Here is a 24,234-nt window from a genome sequence, read left to right as displayed (position 1 = left end):
TTCATGTCCTGGGGATTTGTCCACCTTTACCCATTTCAAGACATCCAGCTTCTTTTAAACTTTTCTAAGGATTCACTCGATCTGTCCTGTCTATACCTTACATATGCTTCCTTCTTTTTCTTAACCAAACCCTCAATTTCTTTAGTCATCCAGCATTCCCTATACCCATCAGCCTTTCCTTTCACTCTAACAGGAATATACTTTCCCTGGATTCTCGATATCTCATTTCTGAAAGCTTCCCATTTTCCAGCCATCCCTTTACCTGCGAACATCTTTACCTGCGAGCCATGTCTCTATAATTGCTATGATATCCCAGTCCCATGTTCCTAACCATGCCATGCGTTCATCTGCCTTCTCTGTTAGGCCCCTTGCATTGAAATAAATGCAGATAATTTATTAGTCCCCAATCAGCTTTCGAAAGTTCTTGCCTGATACCGTCAAAATTGGCCTTTCTCCAATTTAGAACTTCAACTTTTATATCTTCTCTACCTTTTTCCATCATTATTTTAAATCTAATAGAATTATGGTCGCTGACCCCAAAGTGCTCCCCCACTGATACCTCAGTCACCTGCCCTGCCTTATTTCCCAAGAGTAAGTCAAGTTTTGCATCTTCTCTCGTAGGTACATCCACAGACTGAATCAGAAAATTGTCTCGTACGCACTTAACAAATTCCTCTCCATCTAAACCCTTAACACTATACCAGTCTCAGTCTATGTTTGGAAAGTTAAAATCCCCTGTTATTCTTACAGATAGCTGCGATCTCCTTACAAGTTTGTTTCTCAATTTCCCTCTGACTATTAGGGGGTCTATAATACAATCCCAATAAGGTTATCATCCCTTTCTTATTTCTCAGTTCCACCCAAATAACTTCCCTGGATGTATTTCTGGGAATATCCTCCCTCAGTACAGCTATAATGCAATTACTTATCAAAAATGCCACTCCCCCTCCTCTCTTGCCTCCCTTTCTATCCTTGCTGTAGCATTTGTATCCTGGAACGAGAAACTGCCAGTCCTACCCATTTCTGAGTCACATTTCTGTAATTGCTATGATATCCCAGTCCCATGTTCCTAACCATGCCATGAGTTCATCTGCCTCCCCTGTTAGGCTCCTTGCATTGAAATAAATGCAGTTTAATTTATTAATCCTCCATTGTCCCTGCCTGCCCTGACTGTTTGACTCGCTTTTGTTCTCAACTGTACCAGTCTCAGATTGGCCTCTTTCCTCACTATCTCCCTGGGTCCCACCCCCCCACGTTACTAGTTTAAATCCTCCCGAGCAGCTCTAGCAAATTTTCCTGCCATTATATTAGTCCCCATCCAATTTAGGTGCAATCCGTCTTTCTTGTACAGGTCACTTCTACCCCAAAAGTGATTCCAATGATCCAAAAATGTGAATCCTTCTCCCATACACCAGCTCCTCAGCCATGCATTCATCTGCTCTATCCTCCTATTCCTGCCCTCACTAGCTCGTAGCACTGGGAGTAATCCAGATATTACTGCTCTAAAGGACCTTCTTTTTAAATTTTCCTTCAGAATCTCAATCTTTTCCCTTCCTATGTCGTTGGTTCCAATGTGGACAATGACCTCTTGCTGGCCTCTCTCCCCCTTGAGAACATTCTGCACCCTGTCTGAGACATCCTTTATCCTGCCACCAGGGAAGCAACACATCATTCTGCTTTTTCGCTGCTGGCCACAGAAACTGACTAGACAATCCCCTAACACAATTGATCTCTTGGAACCTGATGTACCCCTCGTTGCATTAGAGCCATCTCAATTCCAGAAATTTGGCTGCTCATGCTATGTTCCCCTGAGAATCCATCACCCCCTACATTTTCCAAAACAGCATACCTGTTTGAAATGGGTATATCCATAAAAGACTCCTGCACTACTGCCTACCTCTCTTACCTTTCCTGGAGTTAACCCATCTATGTATGAGTATGTGAGACTTTCCCCCCTTCCTATAACTGCCATCCATCACATACTGTTGTTGTTGCAAATTCCTCATTGCTTCTAACCGCCTCTCCAACCGATCCATTCAATCTGATAAGATTCACAGCCAACAGCATTTTTGGCAGATATAATCTGCAGTAATCCTTAAACTCTCTTTAAACTCCCACATCTGACAAGAAGTACATACCACTCTATTAAAGGCCATTTTTGCTCTTTCACAGTTTACAGACCCAGAAAATAACACCGTCTTATTCCTCTACAAACACTGCCCCAGGTTAAATTAATAGTTATGGCTTATACTTTAAGTTTAATCAAGAGACATATCTCCAAAAACTTATAATCAAGAAAGAACCCACTCTTCTCACGACTGCCGATTCTCTGTAGGCCACACTTAAACAAAATGATTAACTTATCTGATTCTGTTCTGTGAACTTCGCCCAACAGTTCAGTTGTGAATTTCACTCTTTGTTAATTTTCCCAGATGTACTCCGATGTCCAGCAATACATGAATTCAAACAGCAAAGCAGTAACTGTGCAGGTTCTCTCTCTCTCTCTCTCTTGCAATGATCTCAGCATTTGTCATCTCCTGACCTCTTTTTGTCATGAAGAGTTGCAACTTCCTACACAAAGTGCACGTTGTGCTTAACAATGGTTCCAACTTTACCTAATTGGACCTGCCACTGCACATGATTGAACAGCAATACTTGAGAGCAAACTGCAGAGGCATTTGTTGGACTTGCATAATGGTGTTAACCTACCTGGCGATACATATGTTAGGGTTTGTCATCATAATCTAGTGAGTCCATTCATATATGGACTGTCAAAGATGCACAATGTCCTTACACCCACAACATGAATTGGCCAAATGATTATGTGAATTGTTGCAACTAGTTCTAAATAGGTTTTCTATATACACTGCAGATTAATCTATGCAGCTTCTATCACATGCAAATGCATTACACTGCGAGCCTATATGTTAATCTTAAACTGGTTTCCAATGTAACTCTTGGTATATGCAAGCATGGCTAGTCTAGCAAAATCAGTATTCTGCCCACTGTAATGAGTCAATGTGACATGATACTGCCCACCACTCATTGGTGTTAATAACTTATACACTTGCCATCGCACATCCACTGAAACTTATGTATTGCACTATTCATTTGTGTGGTAGGCAAATTTGTTTGGCTTAATGGCAGCATCCAGTTAATGGAGGAAATCATTTGTAGATCAAATAAGGCTGAGGCCCTGAAAGCTCACCTAGCAGAGCCGACATATTACATATTGTAGAAAACTTAATAACCTGACAGGTTTTTGTCTGCATCTGAACCATATTCCCAGCCCTTTCAGGTAATCTGACCTGACTGTGAAGGGGATAAGGGATCGGTCAGCCCAGTTCATAAAGAACTTGCCCTTGCCTCGATTTACCTTGGCTCCAGTGGCCAGTTCAAACTGACAGCATATCTGGGAAGAAAACAATGATACTGTCCATGTATAGGGAAGCTTTGACCTGCAGATCTCCATTGCCTGGAGTAGTCACCCTCTCAAGCTCACATCCTTCCTGATGGGACTCGCCAAAAGGCTCTATACAACCCACAAATAAGGCAAGAGACAGTGGGCAGCCCTGCCTGACTCCTTTATATAGTAAAATAGAAATCCTACAGTGTGGAAGTAGGCACTTCAGCCCAACAAGTCCACACCAGCCCTCTGAAGAGTAACCCAGCCAGATGCATTCCCCTACATTTAGCCTTGACTACTACACCAAACCTACATATCCCTAAACACTATGGGCAATTTAGCATGGTCAATTCACCTAACCATCTTTAGCTTGTGGGAGGAAACCCACACTGACACCGGGAGACACATGTGCAAACTCCACAGAGTCACCCAAGGCTGGAATCAAACCCAGATCCCTAGTGCTGTGAGGCAGTAGTGCTAACCACTGAGCCACCATGCCACTCACCTCCAGATCCGATTAGGAAGCTTTCTGATTCCCACCCCTTGATTGAGGCTGCACTAATAATGTTGATGTAGAGCAATTGGATTCAATTGCAGATTCCCTCCCCAAAGCCCACTTTGCAGAGTACATCCTACATGATTGTGTGCAATATCCTGTCAAAGGTCTTCTCCTATTGCAGGCTGATAAGGGAGGCATCCGTTCTCTGTCCTGCATGTAGGCAATCATATCCCTGAGGAGTGCGAGGCTCCCAGAGATTGCCTTGCCTGGTACAACACAGGTTTGGTCGGGGTAAATCACCAATCCCACAGCAGGTCTGACCCAGTTGGTGATGACCTTAGGATTTTGTAGTCTGCAATCAGCAATGAGTCCACCCAACATTTCTATTTGGTTGAACACCTGATTTTTGTTCAACAGGTTTACTTGGAAGTACTAGCTTTTAGAGCGCTGCTCCTTCATCAGGTCATGATTTGGAGACGCCAGTGTTGGACTGGGGTGTACAAAGTTAAAAATCACACAATACCAGCTTATAGTCCAACAGTTTTATTTGGAAGCACTAGCTTTCGGAGCGCTGCTCCTTCATCAGGTGATTGTGGAGAATAAGATTGTAAGACAGAATTTATAGCAAATGTTTACCGTGTGATGTAACTGAAATTTTATATTGAAGAAGACCTGGGTTGTTTGTTAAGTCTCTGATCTTTTAGAATGACCATGTTGGTTTCAGTTCTTTCATATGTAAATCACAAAACCTTTTTTTTTAAAAGTTACATTCTCAAGTGAACTTTAATAATTGGTGTCATGTCGGCCCAAATAAGGTATTAGCTGCCTGTGAGGCTGTCTGTGCCATAATGGTCAGACTGATTCTAATGAAGGGTTTGGAGGGATATGGGCCAGGTGCTGGCAGGTGGGACTAGATTGGGTTGGGATATCTGGTCAGCATGGACGAGTTGGACTGAAGGGTCTGTTTCCATGCTGTTCGTCCCTATGACTTTGACTCTATAATCTAAAAAATGGATTTACAAAATCTTACGTGGATTCATGCAGTTTTTGAGCAAAGTAAAATGTAATTCTACAAGTGCAAATTCACCCCACAATCTTATATGTATGCATGTGGGTATGTGAGTGGGGGGGGGGGGGGGGGGTTATGACTGTCTGTGAGAGGGTGGGTGTATGTGTGAGTGTAAAGGGGTTTAAAGTCTGTGAGAGGGTTTGTGTGAGTGTATGAGAGAGGCTCTGCGTGTGTGTGTCTCTCTCTGTGTATAGTGCAAACAGGGTCACCTGTGGTGTGACATGAACCCCAGGTCCCGGTTGAGGCCATCCCTGTGGGTACGGAACTTAGCTATCAGCCTCTGCTCGGACACTTTTCGTAGTTGCCTGTCCCAAAGTCCACCTTGGAGGACGGTCAGAGCTGAAAATGTGTTGCTGGAAAAGCGCAGCAGGTCAGGCAGCATCCAGGAGCAGGAGAATCGACGTTTCGGGCATAAGAAGAAGGGCTTATGCCCGAAACGTCGATTCTCCTGTTCCTTGGATGCTGCCTGACCTGCTGCGCTTTTCCAGCAACACATTTTCAGCTCTGATCTCCAGCATCTGCAGACCTCACTTTCTCCTTGGAGGACGGTCACCCGAAGGTCCGAGGTCAAGTGTCCCGAACCGCTGAAGTGTTCTCCGACTGGGAGACTGTTAGGCTACGGATGAATGGACAACGCAGAATAATTAACAGACAGGAGTGTTCCCTCCCAGTCGGAGGACACTCATCGAAGATCCGGACCGATTAACTCCAGAAAAGGGAGTCTGACACTTGGTCCTTCAATGGGGAGGGGGCGGGGCGATTGTAGATGGGCGGGGCCACAACGTGCGGGCGGGGCCACAACGTGTGGGCGGGGCCACAACATGTGGGCGGGGCAATCCGTGTGGGCGTGATTACTGTAAGTGGGCGGTGCGGGACACCGGCCGACACCCTGATTGGTCTGCTCTACAACGGAATTGACCAATCCAGCGCGAGCCCGTCACGTGCTAGGTTTGGCGCCAAACTCCGGTGGAGTGGCGGGATCCGCGAACACCTCAGGCCTGTGCTCAGAGCGACCTCGGTCCCAGGCCCAGGAGCATCTGAACGCACGGTTCCGGCTCATAGCGACCTGCAGACCCCTGTCCTCCCGGGAGTTAGTGACTCTCCTGAGGGGAAGGAGGGTGGGTTTCACCTTCGCCATGGCGCAGGCCCGACTGACCGACTTCTTCCCTCAGGCCAAAAAGCCCAAGCCGGCCCTGAAAGGTTCCCGGTCTCCCGGTGGCCGCCGCTTGCAGCCGCGAAAGGGAAGGCCGGCGGCTGCTGCTCCGTGCCCGGCCCCGCCTCCTGCTGTGCCCGCAGTCCCCGAGCCACCGGACTCCTGTGAATGGCCGAGCCCGGGCCAGCTGCGAGGCTGCAGCGGCCTGACCCTCCACCCAGAGGCCGAGGTCAGCGAGAGAGAGCCCGCACTCAGCGACCTGGTCACGCCGTCGAAAAGCGAGCCGCTTGGGGCCGGCTCCCGCTCCAGTACCGGCAGGAAACGCAGCCGCTCCGCCTCCGTCGATGGCGCGCCGGCCTCGGCGGTGGGATCGCAGCGGGCGGCCGGGGTGCCGTCTGCCCGGAGATGCCTCCGGTTAGAGCCCAAGGAAGAGGAGGAGAACCCCGTCCCAAAACGGAGCGAAGCCGAGCAAGATGCCCAGTGGCCTCCCAAAGGAGCACCCGAGCCCACGGTAAGACTTTAATAACGTGTCTGCCGCCGGAGAGTAGGTGGGAAAGACTTTTTAAAAAAGAAACAAAGAGCTGCGGCTGCTGGAAATCATAAACAAAAACAGAAATTGCTGGCAAAAGTCAGCAGGTCCGGCAGCACCTGTTAATGTTTTTTTTCGGGTCGAGGGACCCTTCTTCCGTACGGTTTTGAAGAATGGTCAATTTTCCTGAAACGCTAACTGCCGCCTTCCCGCAGATGCTGCCAGATCTGTTCAGTTTATCCAGTGATTTTGTTTGGGAAAGAATTAACTTGTATTCTTCATTTTCCTGCCTTAGGACGATTTGTGGAATTTGACCGTTGCAGTTCGATTTCCTTCCTTTTGCAAAGCTACTTTTGTAATCTCATCAGATGATTATATGGATTTTTTTTTTAAAAGGTCTAGGACTATGGTACGGTGCAACTGCTTCATTTGTTCTTAGGGAGAATTAGCACAGGCACATTGCACTCCTTTTGTGCTTGAACCGTTTTATCATTCCAGCATTTTTTTTGCAAGTCTATTTTGCAGAAAATGTTCCAGAAAGAATTTAAGACTCCAGTCGAAAGGAAGAATTGAGGATAAATAAAGAATTTTTACTATTATTAAGATAATTGTGCTGTGTGTATAGTATTGTGGATGCCCATCTCACAGGAGTTGTGAACAAAATAATGGCGGCTCATTGATATGGCATAATGGAAACAGAGATAGACCATTATGTCCTTTAATTTTTTTGTTTGGGGTAGATATAAGTATATTTTCTTCAGGTTTATTTCAATGGTTTTAGATGGTTGGCTCAAAAGAACTAAATCATGAGAGGACACTGCACAAAATTATTTTCAGCCCTGCTGTTGAAATGCCAGGGAACTGCAGCAGGATACAGGGTGCTGGGTTCATATAAACAATTATGCTTAGTCTGGATTTTGCCATGACAGTCTGCTGCTGACCTCATTACAGCCTTAGTTGAAACATACACTTCCAAGACCATATTGGACAAAGTGTGGCATCAAGGTTTCCCCACAAAACTTGTCAGTGGGTGTTGGGGCAGCCATCAACTGGTTGGAGTCCTATCCAGCACTAAGGAAGATGTTTGTCGTTGTCTTAAGTTTGTCATCTCTATTCCAAGTCATCTCTGCAGGAGTTCTTCAGTGTTGTGCTAGGCCCAATCAACTTCAGCTACTTCGTCAATGACCTGCCCTCGATCATAAAGTCAGAAGGGATGCTCACTGGGTGTACAATGTTCAGTACTATTGTTGACTCAATCTATTACTGAAGCAGTCCGTCACCATGTACAACACAACCTGGACAATATCCAGGCTTGAGTGAAAAATCATGAAAACATTCACACCATGTAAATAATTACTGAAAGAACTGGGAAAAGCTCAGCAGGTCTGGCAGCATCTGTGAAGAGAGGCCTGACTTAACATTTAGGGTCCAGTGACCCTCAGCACCACAAGTGCAAGGTAATGAACATCTCTAAAATGGGAGAATCTAAGGTTACCTGTTGCATGGTATTGCCATCTCTTAACATCTAGTGTATTACCTTGGACCAAATGTTAAACTGGACTCACTTCATTAATACAGTGGCTACAAGAACAGATCGGATGCTCTGAATCCTGCAGCAAGTGTGCTCAGTCCACCTTGTTGACGCATGACTGTGCAGCGATGCACAGGTCAAATCACATCAAGTCCACTGATGATATGACTGCAGGGGTCTTAACAGCATGAATGACAAGTCAGCATACAGAGAAGAGGTGCAGCAACCAATGCACTGGAGCATAGCTAACAACCTGTCTCTGAACGTGGACAAGACAAAAGAGCTGGCTGTTGACTTCAGGAGGGCATGGAGTGACCACTCTCTGCTGGACATTGATGGCTCCCCTGTGGAGATCATGAAGAGCACCAAATTTCTTGGCATACACCTGGCTGAGAATCTCACCTGGACCCTCAACACCAGCTCAGTAGCCAAGAAAGCCCAGCAGCGTCTATTCTTTTCACAGGCTGAGCAAAACCTCTCTCCCAGTACCTTGAGCCGCTGCATCACTGCCTGGTTTGGGAATTGCACCATCTCTGATCGTAAGACCCTATAACGGATCGCCAGGGCAGCTGAGGTCATCAGGTGTCTCTTCCCTCCATTACAGACATTTGCATCACACACTGTCTCCGAAAGGCTAAGAGCATTGTGGAAGCCCCCACTTACCCCTCACTCAAACTCTTCTGCCATCTGGCAGAAGATGCCAGATCATTTGATCTCTCACTGCCAGACTGTGCAACAGTTTATTTCCCCAAGCCATCAGGCTCCTTAACACTGTATGATCGGACTCTTTCCCATCTGAAATTCTTTGCACGACTTTGAATTGCTGCTAGAAAAATTTCAATTATTTATCATTCTTCTATTGCACTTTAACTTGTATGTTTCACGCATGCACTTTATGCTGTGTACGTGTGTAGTTTGTGCTGTTCGTGTAGCACCCTTGGTGCTGGAGGAATGCTATCACGTTTTTACTGTATTTGTTGTATGTGGTAGAAATGACAAAGCTACAAAAAGCTTTAAAGTAACTCATCTCCTGACTACCCAAAGCCTGTCACATCCACAGCATGCAAATCCGAAGAGTGATGGAATATTTTCCACTTGCCTGGGTGGGTGCAGCTCCAACAAGAAGCCTCATGCCAATAAGTCAAAACTCAATTTTTCAACCATCTGCAAGCATTTACTCCATTGACCACCAACACTTAAGCAGCAGCTTTATGTACCATTTACAAGATACCCTATGGAAATTCACTAAGGCTCCTTTAGGACAGCGCCTTCCAAACCCACAACCATTAATATCAGGAACACCAAGGTTGACTGCTACATGGAATCACCATCACCTTTAATTCCTCCAAGCTACACACCACCCTGACATGCAAATAATCATTTTTTTAAACTGTTGGTGCAAAATTCTGGAACTCCCACCTGAATAATATAGTGGGTTCAAGAGAAGATAGTTTACCACTGACCTCTCAAGGATTTTTAGGGTTGAGCTATAGATATTAATTCAGCTAGTAAGATCTACAGCTACTTGCAAATGACCGAAAAGTAATACCAACAGGGTTAGAATTGTGTGTGGCAAGCAGACTGGTGTTAGGTGAAGGGGTAAATGTAGGGGTATGGGTCTGGGTGGGTACGCTTCGGCGGGTCGGTGTGGACTTGGTGGGCCGAAGGGCGTGTTTCCACACTGTAAGTAATCTAATCTAATCTAATTTGCTCCCGTATCCTTCCTAAAGTTTGATGCCCAGATTTGCCCGTATTCCAAGTGGTACAGTATTCAGGCACTCCACTCCTCTACATATAAAGACCAGAATCACTTAATTATTTCTATTCATTTATTGCTAAGTCATTTATAACTATAAGCATGGCAGATGCTCTGTTATTTTTAATAGAACATAGAAGAATACAGCGCAGTACAGGCCCTTTGGCCCTCGATGTTGCGCCGATCCTTTCTATTCATTTATTGCTAAGTCATTTATAACTATAAGCATGGCAGATGCTCTGTTATTTTTAATCTATTCTCTGGGACAATGTTTCTTTTACAACCCATATATCTGAAGCTGCTGACGCTAATGAATTTTGGTGTTTTTATTTAGGATTTATCGATCTATGAGCCAAAAACTTTAAGGAAAGCGATTTCCAAGCATCCGGGTCTGCAAAGTTCAGATGGAAGGAACAAGCAGGTATGGCATGGATGCACATTTTCAGGATATGTTTAGGCAATTGATTTGCAAACCATTATGTTCAATTGCAGTGCATCCTTTGTACAAAAAGAATGTTGGATTAAAGATCATACATCGACTATTTTACAACAATCACTTTAAATGTATTTAGGATCAAAGCCATGTCTTGATTCTCCAATGTCTGTTTCTTGTAGACTGGCACAACACCTGCAAAGGAAGGTCTCTCAGGGTTAAAAGCTCGGTTGCACCGAATCCAGAAACTTGCACCAGTACCAGGTTCATTTGTTTCTGCATCAGAAGTGGATAGTGATATTAAGAGCCGCCTTAAACGGGTTCGAGAACTAGAACTGAAAGTACAAGAAAATAAGGAAGTACAGAAAAAAACAGCTGAACAGGTGGTGACATCAGGTGCGGAGGAGAGGTAAGGAATGAAGGATGATGTGTAAAAGGTTTAATAACATGTAAAATCTTCAAAAATGAACAAAATTTATGGAGTAGTTGTTGAACGTGTGAGCCCTCTAGTTTTCATAATTCATGCTTTTCCAGGGTAAAGACGCCAGCATATCAGCGTTTCCACAACTTGGCACAGGATGTTCCACCAGGGTTGACCCTGCCTTTCAAGTACAAGCTGTTAGCAGAGATGTTCCGTAGTATGGACACTGTTGTGAGCATGTTGTTCAATCGTTCTGAGACCATTACCTTTGCCAAGGTAAAACAAGGTGTCCAGGACATGATGAGGAAGTGAGTATAGTTATCATCTCAATTGATGTTATTATTGAATAAGTCCGATCCCAGGTGGAGTCAATTAGTAATGCAGGTTTAGGTTTAACAACAAGAAAAGTTTATTATGTAAAAGAAACAAAGGTACACTCAAATAAGCAACCTTTTTACACAAAAAACAAAACTGCTGATGCTGGAAATCAGAAACAAAAACAGGAATTGCTAAAAAATCTCAGGTGTGGGCAGCATCTGTGGAGGGAAATCAAGAGTTAACGTTTCAGGTCCAGTGACCCTTCAAAACTGGTACACCCATTCTGAAGAAGGGTCACTGAACTTGAAACTTTATCTCTTGATTTATCTCCACAGATGCTGCTGGACCTACTGGGTTTTTTTCAGAAATTTCTGTTTGTGTTTCTATTTAGGTGATACATGTTTAAAGATTTCAAAATATGCAGTTAAAGTTTAACCCCATTAAATCCATCGCCCATCAAAATACTTGTTACAGAATAAATTTGAAGCATGGCCTTTGAGTATTCAAACTCCAGAGAAAATCCCTTTCTCTATCCGACATAGGGTTTTACTTAATTTGACTTAATCCTTGACTGGAAATATATAATATTCTCTTCCAGGGTCCTCCTATAACTAAACCTAAACTTTCTCAGTTTCAATTAACCCCTTCAGTGTTTTAATCAAACACTTTTGGTCTGAAGCTTTTAAACTTGAGTAACAAAAACAGGATGCTGAAGCAATTTAGCAGTTCTGGCAGCATCTGTAGAGAGAAAAACCGTGTTAAATATTTGAGTCCAGTGACCCCTTCAGAACTGCTTTTCTGGAGGATAGTGAGAACTGGAGATCTGAGTCAAATGGTTTTGCGCTGGAAAAGCACAGTAGGTCAGGCAGCATCCGAGGAGCGGGAGAGTTAGCATTTCGTGCGTGAGCCTTGCATCAGCCTTGCACCCCTTTAGAGAAAACCCATATGCCTCTACCTGCAAACTCAAAAATAAATGATAAAGTATACATAAATCTCACGCCTTTTATCTTGGCATACTGATGGATATTCGATGGAAGGTGACAATTAATATTACACGGGTGAATTGTATCCAAAACGTAAACTCTCCTCCTCGAGAACTGTTTTTCTGTCTAAAGATGCTGCTTGACTTTGAGTTTCTCCAGCACTTTATGATTGTTTCAGATAACCTATTTTTAACTATTTTAAACCATCATTTCCCTTTCTCAAGTGCAGCTGCTTTAAGCATTCATTTTCAGCTAAAAAAAACCTTGCAGGCTGGCCAAAAAGAAAACCTTTTTTCAAGCTTTTGAGTGTTTCCTCTTTCTTCCCCCAAAACATTTCTGCATCTTCCATTTGAAAACGTGTAATGCACGGCATTGTTTTCTTTGATCGTATACTCTCCTAATATAAACAAAAGCCCACTGTTCTCTAAGAAGTCATTCTTACACATTGCGTTTGAAAATAAAATTGCCATGGTTACAGAATGATTTGTAGGTTAATCTTTAAACCCCTTTAGAGAAAACCCATATGCCTCTACCTGCAAACCCAAAAATAAATGATAAAATATACATAAATCTCACGCCTTTTATCTTGGCATACTGATGGATATTCGATGGAAGGTGACAATTAATATTACACGGGTGAATTGTATCTAATCCTGGCTCTGAGAATTAAGGAAGAAGGAATATATGCACTAGAGTTCTTCTGAAAACTCTTGCTTGATATAATAACCCATCGGCCCTCAAAATACTTGTTATAGAATAAATTTGAAGCATGGCCTTTTTATGTAGACAAAATAATAATTTAGTTTTGGGTAAAATGTCTTTTTGTCATAATTCTTATCACTTTCCCAATTACTGAACAATGGATATGGTGTGTTTGTCAAGACACAAACTTTTCTTTTAAAATGTCAATACCTGTTTTCCAAAGTTGACATTTTTGAAGGTTTGGGAAATAATGAAAATTGATTAAAGGAGTTATTGAGAAACTTAGTGGACCTGGGCAGCAAATTTGTATTTTTGATCTAATTATCTTGCTGGAATGGCAGTTTGAGTGGAATACCTGAACTGTGAATTGTAAACAAAATACCTACAAAACCAGTAAACTTTATTGTTGAAGTAATTAGCAGTTCTTTTGTTTTATTAGTTTACTTGAGTGGTTACCTTCTAATATCTTTTGTAGGAAATTTGAAGAACGAAATGTTGGGCAGATAAAGACAGTATACCCTTCTGCATACAAGTTCAGACAGGAAAAGGGAATCCCAACATGGAGTGACTCTCTGAAAAGGTCAAGCTACCAACTCACCATTGATCCTGAGTTTGAAGGAGGTAAATGATATGAATTATTTTGGAGAGTTTGGCTTTGTTTGAATAGTGACCTTTTTCCAGCTCTTTATGCTTTCCTTTAAAGTTTGTTGTCTAAATGACATGGATTTGACTCTGGGCAACAACTGCATAAATTCCAACAGACTTAAATCAACGTTTCCGCTTTTAGCTAGCATAATATTTAATAACTCCCAGTGTAAATAACCTTTTCCTCTCGATGTAATCCAAAAATAGTTACTACCCTAAAGAGGTACATGCGCAATCAAATCAGGATTCAATTGACCGATATAAATGAAAGTTGAGTGTATAGCATCCAAGTTCTAATAGAAGATAGAAATGTTCTAGATTAGTAAGGGGATCAATGATTATTGGGAGAAGCTAGGAGAATGGGGTTGAGAAATATATCAGCCATGATCGAATGGCAGAGCAGACTGAATAAGGCCAAATGGCTCCTACATCTTTCTGCGATTATACTTGAGTTATAATTTGAGAGGCAAATGGGCAAGAAATAGGTGTAAACTGTATAAATAACAGTCATCACTTGAGGTGCTTTTGACTCTTCAGTCGAAGTTAATTTTTATTTCATTGACTTTTTTCATTCTTAGCTGGACAATGGTGGCTGCATTGGTCAGAATATTCTCGGGTCAGTTCCCCTTTTGGATCCTGATGCTATCTACTTGGGTGACAGCTGATCTCAGTATATTGAGGCTGGAAACAATGACTACTTGTTGAAAAAATATGATTTGGAGGAGCTGGTGTTGGAGTGGGGTGGACAAAGTTAAAAATCACAACGTCACAGTAAACTCCAAAAGGTTTATTTGGAAGCACTAACTTTCGGAGCGCTGCTCCTTCATCAGGTGGTCGTCAACTAGCTCCAAAAGCTAGTGCTTCCAAATAAATCTGTTGGTCTGTAACCTGCTGTTGTTGATAAATGGATAATCACAAAGATAAAATTAGGCTCAATTGTGTTGTACTTTTTAAAAAGTTGTTGCTTACCCTTAGGCTGTCAGATGTTACAGAGGTAACTATGGGACAGAATATCACCAGAGTTACTGCTTCTAGGGGAAAATGGAATATGAAGAATACTTTTTAAAAAGTTTTTAAACACTATTTCCCATCTCTCTCATCATCCCAAGAGGAGAATTCTGATGGTCATAGACAACTAACAGCATCTCGCTTACTCTCACGACGTCATATCTTCAGCCGAAATCTTGTGAGCATTGTGAAACGATACCATAAGGTAAGCAGGTGATCCAACAGGACATTTTGTCTTGACTCTAAAGGTCAGTGTTGTTCAATGCAATATTGTAGCTTAATTAACCTTAAAGCCATGTCACTGATATAACAAAAAAAAACTTGTGGTCCAGTTCACTGTTGTTGCCAGCAACAGTAATATTTGAGGCTTTTGCTGGCAGTTTGATCAGTTTTGCCATTTTGAGTACAGGTTGAGCTGGGTTTTGCTTTTGTCTTTAATACAATTCACCAGTATTACAGGTGTATTAAGACAGAAGATAGTATATGTTTTCAACGGTGAACATGTTTAGCACTAACAAATCACAGGTGACAGTGTTTCATAGATCCCAGTAAAACTGAATTTAATGGACATCAGTACACCAAGTTTTGATTGTTGGAGGTCAACCATCCTAGTCCGGAGACATTGTTGTGGATTTCCTTTGGGCCTGTTCCCTAGCCCCAAATATCTTCAAGCTGCTTCCCCTTCTCCTCATACGATAAGATGTGGGCACATTCATTGATTAATATTCACTACGATTTGTAACTCGTCTGATGTTGAAACAGTCCAAGTCCAAATACAGAAAGATGTGGACAGCATTAACTTTTTGGTTTAGTGACAAGTTACTTGCATGCCATCCTAGTGCTAGCCAATGACCGTCACCAATAAGAACAAATTAACAATCTCTGCGTCAGTTCAATGGCATTACCATCACTGAATACCTCATTATCAACATATTGGGGTTGCCATTGGCAAGAAACTGAACTGGACCAAACATATAACTAATATGGCCCCTAAGAGCACATCAGAGCCTCGGGATTCTGCAATGGCTAACTCAACTTTGAACTGCCTAAAGTCTGTCCACGATCTAAAGGCACAGTTTGAAGTATGAAGGAAAATTCTACTTGGCTGGACAGGTGCAGCAGCAACAACTCAAATTCACCTCCAACAACACCCCATTTTTACTTGGAACTATATTGCTATTCCATCATGGTTGCAGAGTCTAAATATTGGAATTCTCTAGGAAGATGGTTCGATACTTTATAGACTGCAGCAGTTGAAGAAAGCAGCTCACCATCAGCATCTCTAGGGCAATTAGTGGGCAATAATTGTTGGCCCAGCCAGCAGAACCCTAATCCTGTGAAATCATGTTTTTCTTAAATTCCACAGTGCAGAGGTGGGTAAAACTCCTTGGGCTCTTAGTAAAAAGTTAGTCTGTTGAATATTTTATTTGAGCTGTTTTTAATCTGAAAATATAATCAAACAGAAAATAAAATTTGAAATTTAGTCTGTGTTTTACTAGTAAATGTACTTGAAGTAATTCCTTTATTGACACTTTATTTTGCAGTCTTCCACCACTGTCCATTAGCCCCAAGTCATGTTTCCTCCGGCCATGTTATTTGCTGCACATTTTAGAATAGAATCCCTACAGTTCAGAGACAGGCTATTTGGCCCAGAAAGTCCATACTGAGAGCAGGACCTACATACTTAATGGCAAGATCCTAGGGAGTGTTGCTGAACAAAGAGATCTTGGAGTACAGGTTCATACTCGAAAGTAGAGTTGCAGGTAAAGATAGTGAAGAAGGCATTTGGTATGCTTTCCTTTATTGGTCAGAGTATTGAATTGGGAAGTCATGTTGCGACTGAACAATGTGTTGGCTCGGCCATTTTTTGGAATATTGCGTGCAATCCTGGTCTCCTTGCTATAGGAAGGATGTTGTGAGACTTGAAAGGGTTCAGAAAAGATTTACAAGGATGTTGCCAGGGTTGGAGGGTTTGAGCTATGGGTGGAGGCTGAATAGGCTGGGGCTGTTTTCCCTGGCGTGTCGGAGGCTGAGGGGTGATCTTATAGTTTATAAAATCATGAGAGGCATGGATAGGGTAAATAGACAAGGTCTTTTCTCCCTGGGGTTTGGGAGTCCAGAACTAGAAGGCATCGGTTTAGGGTGAATGGGGAAAGATATTGCCCTTAGAGGCAACTTTTCTCACATATATGGTGGTACTTGTATGGAGTGAGCTGCCAGAGGAAGTGGTGGAGGCTGGTACAATTGCAACAGTTAAAAGTCATCTGGAAGAGTATATGAATAGGAAAGGTTTAGAGAGATAAAGGCCAAATGGGACTAAATTAGGTTGGGATATGTTTGGCAGGGATTAGTTGGAGCGAAGGATCTGTTTCTGTGCTGTACATCTTTATGACCCATACACCCCTCCCAATCCAATCCCTCTAGAGGTGAGTGTTGTTCGATGCAAGATTGTGGCTTAATTAACCTGACAGCCAGGTCACTGGATTAACTGAAAAACCTGTGGTTCATTTCACTGTGTCATTGCCAGCAACAGTAAAATTTGAGGCTTTTGCTGGCAGTTAGATCAGTATTCCTGCATTTCCCATGGCCAACCCACCTTGCCTGCACATCCCTGACACTATGGGCAATTTAACATGGCCAATCCAACTAACCTGCCCATCTTTGGGAGTGGGGGAGGAAACCCACATAGTCACAGGAGAATGTACAGACTCCACACAGACATTCGCCTGAGGTTGAAATCAAACCTGGGTCCCTGGTACAAAGGCAGCAGTGCAAACCACTGAGTCACCATGATTAAACATCTGGGGGGATGTAATCTACTGTCTTTGAATTTGAAACAGTTGGGAGTTAGTATATTAGTTTACTGGTAAAACACATTGTACATCGATAAGCTGAACCAAGATCACTATGGCACTTTTCATTCCCTTAAATTGAAAATATCCACTGAGTTATGGTGGGCAAGGTGAAAGGATAAATGGTACATTCTGCACTTGCACGCATCGTGACAGTGCTGGCTGATTCTCGTTAACATTCTTAGAAACAGTTTTTAGGGTGAGGCCTATGGAGAACAGCAATATGCATGAGCAAGTGCATAATTCCTGCTGTGACTGTAAAATTTGGCTTAATTGTAAGGTGAAACTGAATTTTTTTAAAATGCATTCTCATTCATTGTTTATTTTTCACCAGATTTTCCTGGCCTCTCTTAACCCTCCAATGCATGTACCAGATGACAAGATTGCACGCTGGCACCCACGTTTTAATATCGATGAAATTCCAGATATTGCTGCTGCTGAACTGCCCAAGCCCCCCGATTTAGAGAAGTTAACAACTGCTCAAGAGGTCCTTGATAAAGCTCGCAGTATGATGACACCAAAGGTACTGATATGCCAACGATCCGACCTAATCTAAAATCTCCACCTGTGTGGTAGTACGGGGTGACATAGTGGGGTCTTTGTGTTTAAACATTGCACAGGCATGAGGTATGCCATTCAGTCCATCAAGCTTGCTCCATCATTTAATTAAATAAAAGGCTGATCATTTCTTCAGTGCCATTTTGCCACAGTATCTTCATATGCCTTGCTCACATTATCTGGCAACCTGTTGATTTATGTCTTGAACATGCTTACTGACTGAGATTTCCCAATTCGCTGGGGGAGAAAATTCCAAAAGATTCACTGATTCTGAATGAAGAAGTTCCTCCTCATCTCAGACTTCTACGACCTACCCCTCATCCTAAGATATGACCCATAGTTCTAGAGTCACCAGCCAGGTGAAACATTTTGTCACCATTCATTCTGTCACGCCCTGCAGGAATTTTACACAGTTCAGCAAGATCACCTCTCATTCTTTGAAACTGTAGGAAATATCCAATCGTCTCTTCATAAAACGATCCTGCCATTCCAGGGGTAACCTGGTGAACCTCTGCATTCCCTGTACGGCAACTGCATCATTCCCTGGATAAAGAGATGAAAAACTGTACACAGGTGTGGTCTTACCAAGGCTCAAAATGACTGCAGAAAGTCATCTTTACTCCTCAACTCAAATCCCTGAGGAACTTAGGCTAACAAACCATTTATCTTCCTAACTGCTTGCTGCACCTGCATGTTAACTTGAAATCACTGCTGAACAAAGACAACTAGGTCCCCTTTGGCCAACTATATTTCTTAATCTCGGTAGCTGTGTATCTATAACAGTAATTAAGTCATATCTGTTTACTTCAATTTGTACGGTCAGACCATCAGCGGTTTTCACAAAAGCTCTGTGCAGTCAGAGTGCCTTTAATTTTTCCTTGTCTGTATTTTCCATTACTATAAATGTACCATACTAAGTGTTATACTTGTATAAATTGTGCCTTTTCAGATGGAGAAAGCCCTTGCTAATATGGCCCTCAAAACTGCAGAAGCTGCTATGGCTGCTCATACTGAGCAGAAGGTGGAGCCAAAACCTCTGAGCCCCAGTCCTTCTCCTGCTTCTAATGCATTGAAAGGGATTTCCCAGAGTCTGATAGAGAGGGTAAGCTCAGACTGGTGGGTAGAGATGTAAAATTTAAACTTAATGAGTCTATAATGTCCTTCTCACCATGTGTTTGTAGTACAACCTAGTTAATATCCACTGGTTGAATACTAACATTAGTCATGGCAACTTAGTTTCAGTCACCATCACTTAACAATTTTGTGCTTTAATTTCCCTTATGCTTGGTGTGGAAAAGAAGAATGAACATGTGCTTTTGCCTTATTTGTGTTTTTGTAAAATGAAAGAGTGGCAGCCTACAATGTTGTCGTACGTGTAATATAATTATTTTTGAAGTATCTGGAATGCTATTTCCTAAAGCATTGTGCAATTTTGCCATTCGTTCAAATATATAACTAATTCTTGTAACAGTATTTAAGAAAACTTCACTATAATTACCTTGTTGATCAGGCTTCTTCCCTGTCTCCATTATATACAGTGTGCCATTTGCTTTCTCTTGTTGAGGACAGCCTTATGTTTAATTTGTACACTTTGGTGATTACAATGAGGTTCTTTTCCTTTTTCATGTAATGCTGTATTTCTATATTTTGCTTGTTAGATATTTGTATTCTAGAGTTAACTGTATATTGATTTGGAGAGAGAAGCACTAATAATTAATACTTGTCATAGATTCGTGCTAAAGAAGCTGAAAAAATGCAGGCGACAATGACCAGAACTGCTGCACAAACAGAGCGCCTCAATATGATGATGCGTCTGCCTGACATAACAAGAATTCTACGCAACGTCTTTGTGGCAGAGAGGAAACCAGCCTTGGTTATGTCAGTGGCTTGCAATAGAGTGGCTGACAGCTATCGCTCAATGATGTCCATAGGTAATTTGTTAACAAATTGATGGTTAATAATTCTGGTATTGCAGATGAACTCTGATGCTGACCTAGAGGATATTGTAGTGAAGACCATTTTCATAAATCAATTCTGCAGAAATGTAATGCTTCATGTTGCTGTGAAAATGTACACTTTTATAACGTACTGTAAGATGTGCCTGTTTTATTCAATGCAGAAAAGTTTATTGCACATCTATTCATTTATAGTGAAGGTTGTTCAGTCCGCATGAAAAATTATACAACCAAATGCCATCAACCTAATTTCCACATTCTTCTGTTTAACTGTAGAGATAATATCAACTGGGATATGGACAAGGACTGCCTTTTAACACCTTGCCCAAGACTTTTTTTACATGAATCTATATCTACCACTATCACAATTCCTTTCTTTTTCTGTTCCCTTCCACATGGTATGTGCGGCAACCAGAGCCTTTGGTAATTCTTGTTTCCAAAGCGGACTTCTCTGTTGCTAGCCAAATGTCAGAGGCTGTAGTTTGCGGGGTGTCACTGCACATCAGGCATGGCTGACCAGAACATACTCCCACTCTTGATGCCTGCAATAGGCAGTGGTCATGAAATGGGTGCCCATTCGCTGCGCATCAAGTCCTGCAATGGGGGTTGAACCCAGAGCTGGTCAAAGGCAATGATACTCCCCACTTTACTACATGACCTCTGTACTATCACTGTACTCAGCTTGACATAGAACTTTGCCAAACTGTAACTCCCTGGAAACTGCCACCTGGTTTTATTTCTTGTTTTTCCTTCCCCTGGAATTTGAAAACCAATTCCCACTCTATTGGTACCACATCCACAAATGTTTAGTTCCTCCACCACCAATGCTCAGTAGCAGAAGTGTGTACCATCTACAAGATGGACTGCAGAAATTCACCAAAGCTCCTTAGGCAGTACCTTCCAAACCCTCAGGCAGTACTATTGAGAAGGACAAGGCATTAGATACATGGGAGCACCGGTGCCTGCATGTAACGCTCCAAGCTACTCAATATGCAGACTTGGCAATATTTTGCTATTCCTTCAGTGTCACTGTGAAAATCCTGGAATTCTCTCCCTAATAGCATTGTGGGTATACCAATATACCAACACCAACTGAACTGCAGCAATGCAAGAATGCAACTTACTACAAACCTCTCAAGGGCAATTAAGGATGCGCAATAAATGCTGGCTCAGCCACTGTCACACACTCTGACTAAATTCTTTAACAAAAACAAATTGTGGTAGCCACTTTGCTACATTAAAATTGATGCATACCATGGATTGTACCTAAAGACCTTTCTGATCAGTCCAGCTTAGCATGATAATAATCAGTGGTAACGTCCATCAAAGTTATAATAATCTAGCCATGGTATTGGTAAATTGTCTGAAATTCCTTTCACGGTATTTGATCAGAGTTCCACATGAGAAGCACTAGGGATTCAGTGTAAACACTAAACTGTTAAATGTGAATTCTTACTTTTGTTGGGAAGGAAGGACAAAGTGTATCGACTACCCTTGGACTCTCAATTTCCACGTCACTCTCTAATGTACAGAAATGCCTTTGATTCAAACTTTACAACTTGGTTCAGTGATATAAAATTAGCAGATGATGCCAAGCAACCTGAAGAAGTGGATTTTCATGAAATGACCGTTGTAATGGAATGTGAATGTAGGAAGTGAAATTAGGGTAGATACAAATTTGACTCAGTTGGAGGAAAAAGCAGGTTGTGTTCTCCATGAGTAGTGTTGAAGTAGGCTTGGCTAGAAGCCAAAACAGACTTGGAAGTCAGCATCTTGTTCAATAATATAGACAGTAAACTGAATAGCCAGAAAAGTAGAACATAATTTGGATGTGGTTTGACTGAACTGTTTTGTGTCTCTGTCAGGCCATATCTTCCAGGTATGGTTCCCAAATCAAAAGAGACATTGAAATGCTGAAGCAGTGCAGAGAAAACGTACAGTACTGCCTTCTGTTCTCCAAGCTCTTATTAAGTCAGTCTTTTCTGGCAATTATCTTGTAGTGATAAAGGACTAGAAAAGGTAAGTACAGTGTATCATGAATCTGTTCGCACAACGAGTAGTCAACTCCTGGAGTAGATTTAATGAAGACTAATAGAGATGTCTGAAAACAACTAAACTGAATGATGTGGCTTTAGGATCTGGAGAGGTTGAATCAAGAGGACTGGCTTAACCATTAACATCTTCTGAAAGATTGCTCATCTTTAATTAGACTGGGCCCTTTAGTGCCTCTTTAGGCACCTTATTTTGTGTAACTTTGAGATATTAATTTAAAACATTGCTTCAGAATTTCCTGTATCAGCTATTTGAATGCCTTACTATTGAAATTTGTGTATTCAGTGATTTTATTTTTTTAAATTTCAGGTGATATGGAGAAACATTTGCAATTACTAGCTAATGTTGTTCCAGATTGGCTGAGCATCCACAAGATCCGGAAAGATGTGTACCTGAAGCTAAACAAGAACATGGAGTTAAATGTGGTTGCAAAGAAAATTGCAGAAAAGATTAAAGAGGAAGAAAAGGCATAAGTTTTTAAATAGACCTGAAAGTTCTATACAGAGCTGAAGTTTGAAAGTCAAATATAAAACTGAACTATATGGATCTGTTTATAGGAGAAAGATGTGTTTTGTTTCTTGATATGAACTGTTCTGGGTGGTTTGTTCTGCAATTATGCACTATATTTCTTTTTGAGAAATCTTGGTACAATCCTTGGGTTTATTGTAAATTCCATTCTTGATACTTGAGTTGCTGGTGATGATTTTAAAATGGGATAGAGAAATAAATTAAACTTTGTCCTATCAGTTCAAAGCATTGGACTTATTTTTGAGTAAAACTTGAATTATGTTCAGGAGCAGATATTTCTTAATGCTGTGTTTCAATATGAATAGCAGGATATAAACCTGGACACTGGTCAGTGTAATGAAAGATATCACTGGTTGATGTTCTAGCAAATGAATGTTCATGTGGAGGAACACTTTTAAAAATTGACAAAATTTGATAAAATGTTACCTCGTTTGAAAGTAATATTTGTATTTGGATGATAAATTATTTAATTGTAAATAAAAGTCATGGCAAAATTCATTCACAGGATATGGGTGTTGTTGATTGAGACAATACATATTGCCCATCTTCAATTGCCCTTTAAGGTGGTGGTGAACAGCTGCAATCCCATGTGGTATCCTGCTGTTCAGGAGGGAAGACCCAACCACTGCAAAGGAGCAATGATCTAATTCCAAGTAGCAGCTGCTGACTTTGTTCTTCGAGGTAATCAAAGTCACAGATTTGGAAAGTGCTGTCTAATGAATCTCTGGGTTATTGCAGGGCAATGGTGTGGGGTGGGAGGTTGTAAGAGTTGCTTTCATCTAGGCAAGTGGAGTATGTTAAGTCATACTCCAGGCTTGTATCTTAAAGATGGTGAACATCCTTTGAGAAGTCAGGAACTGATCTACTTTTAAATTCTCAGCCTATGATATGTTCTTATACCCATACTATTTATACGGCTGGTCTAGTTAAATTGATTTTTCAAATTTGTAAATTGAAGATGTCCTGGAGCTAAGATCTTTGACCAACAACAACAGCTATCTTCCTCTCTGAGCACGATTCCACCCAGCAGAGTTTGAGCATCTCCAGTTTTGTTCAGGATCCTTGGTTGTGGAGAATAGACTGATAACTAATTGGCTGAGTTGGATTTATACTAGTGTGTACAGGACATATCTAGATAATGTGCCATACTATTGTGCCAATCATGTAGTGACTGCACTGGAACGTAAGCTAGGGCTACGGCTAAGTCTTCAGTAGGATTATGGGAGTGTTTGAAGTCCTCAGCCTTTGCAATGTCCAGTGCCTTGTGTTTCTTAAATCATGGAGGGAATTGAATTGACTGAAGCCTGGCATAATATTTGCTCAGGAACAAAAAATCTAGGCAATTTAAAGTTTAACACTAACTTAATTTCGTTTTGAAAAACAAATGCTAACTGAGGTATAAGATGGAAATACAAGGATTTGGGTAAGTAGGCATAACAAATCAAATGAATTAAAAGCTGGAAAATCTTTTGGTATATCCAATGACAAAGTGGCAAAATATTAAAAATGGAATTAATGGAGTCAGCCCACAAAACTGTAAACCTGTCTGGTCATTACTGAATGAAATATCATCCCGATTCAGAAAAGAAACAACAACCTAGAACTCCACGAGTGCGTGGGTAGGTACGCAATTCAGTTTCTTTACACCATTCAGTGCCTTAAGTTCAATCAGTACCAAACATTCAAGAATATTAGCTCCCATTTTGTTCAGCAATTCACAGGCAGCTGACAGTGTACCTGCACCAAAGATAAAAACATAGAATTAATTTAATTGTTCTTTCAAAATTAAGTATTTATAATTTTGTACTTAGTCCAAAATGTTTTTAATGCCTTGGT

The 24,234-nt window shown here is 41.7% G+C and overlaps 1 protein-coding gene across 1 annotated transcript; it reads left to right on the top strand.

Moving 5' to 3' along the window:
- The first annotated feature begins 5,923 nt into the window (after positions 1-5,923).
- cdt1 (chromatin licensing and DNA replication factor 1) lies at positions 5,924-22,362 on the top strand. The gene is made up of 10 exons (XM_043706743.1): positions 5,924-6,638; positions 10,278-10,364; positions 10,559-10,785; positions 10,911-11,105; positions 13,276-13,421; positions 14,555-14,658; positions 17,640-17,828; positions 18,813-18,965; positions 19,593-19,794; positions 22,180-22,362. Exons 1-10 carry the CDS (start codon positions 6,111-6,113, stop codon positions 22,341-22,343), a joined length of 1,995 nt encoding a protein of 664 aa, XP_043562678.1. The 5' UTR covers positions 5,924-6,110; the 3' UTR covers positions 22,344-22,362.
- Positions 22,363-24,234: the final 1,872 nt, after the last annotated feature.

The sequence above is a fragment of the Chiloscyllium plagiosum genome, chromosome 17 (assembly GCF_004010195.1).
Source record: "Chiloscyllium plagiosum isolate BGI_BamShark_2017 chromosome 17, ASM401019v2, whole genome shotgun sequence".
In the NCBI taxonomy this organism is placed as follows: Eukaryota; Metazoa; Chordata; class Chondrichthyes; order Orectolobiformes; family Hemiscylliidae; genus Chiloscyllium; species Chiloscyllium plagiosum.
This window is presented reverse-complemented; position numbering and strand designations above follow the sequence as displayed.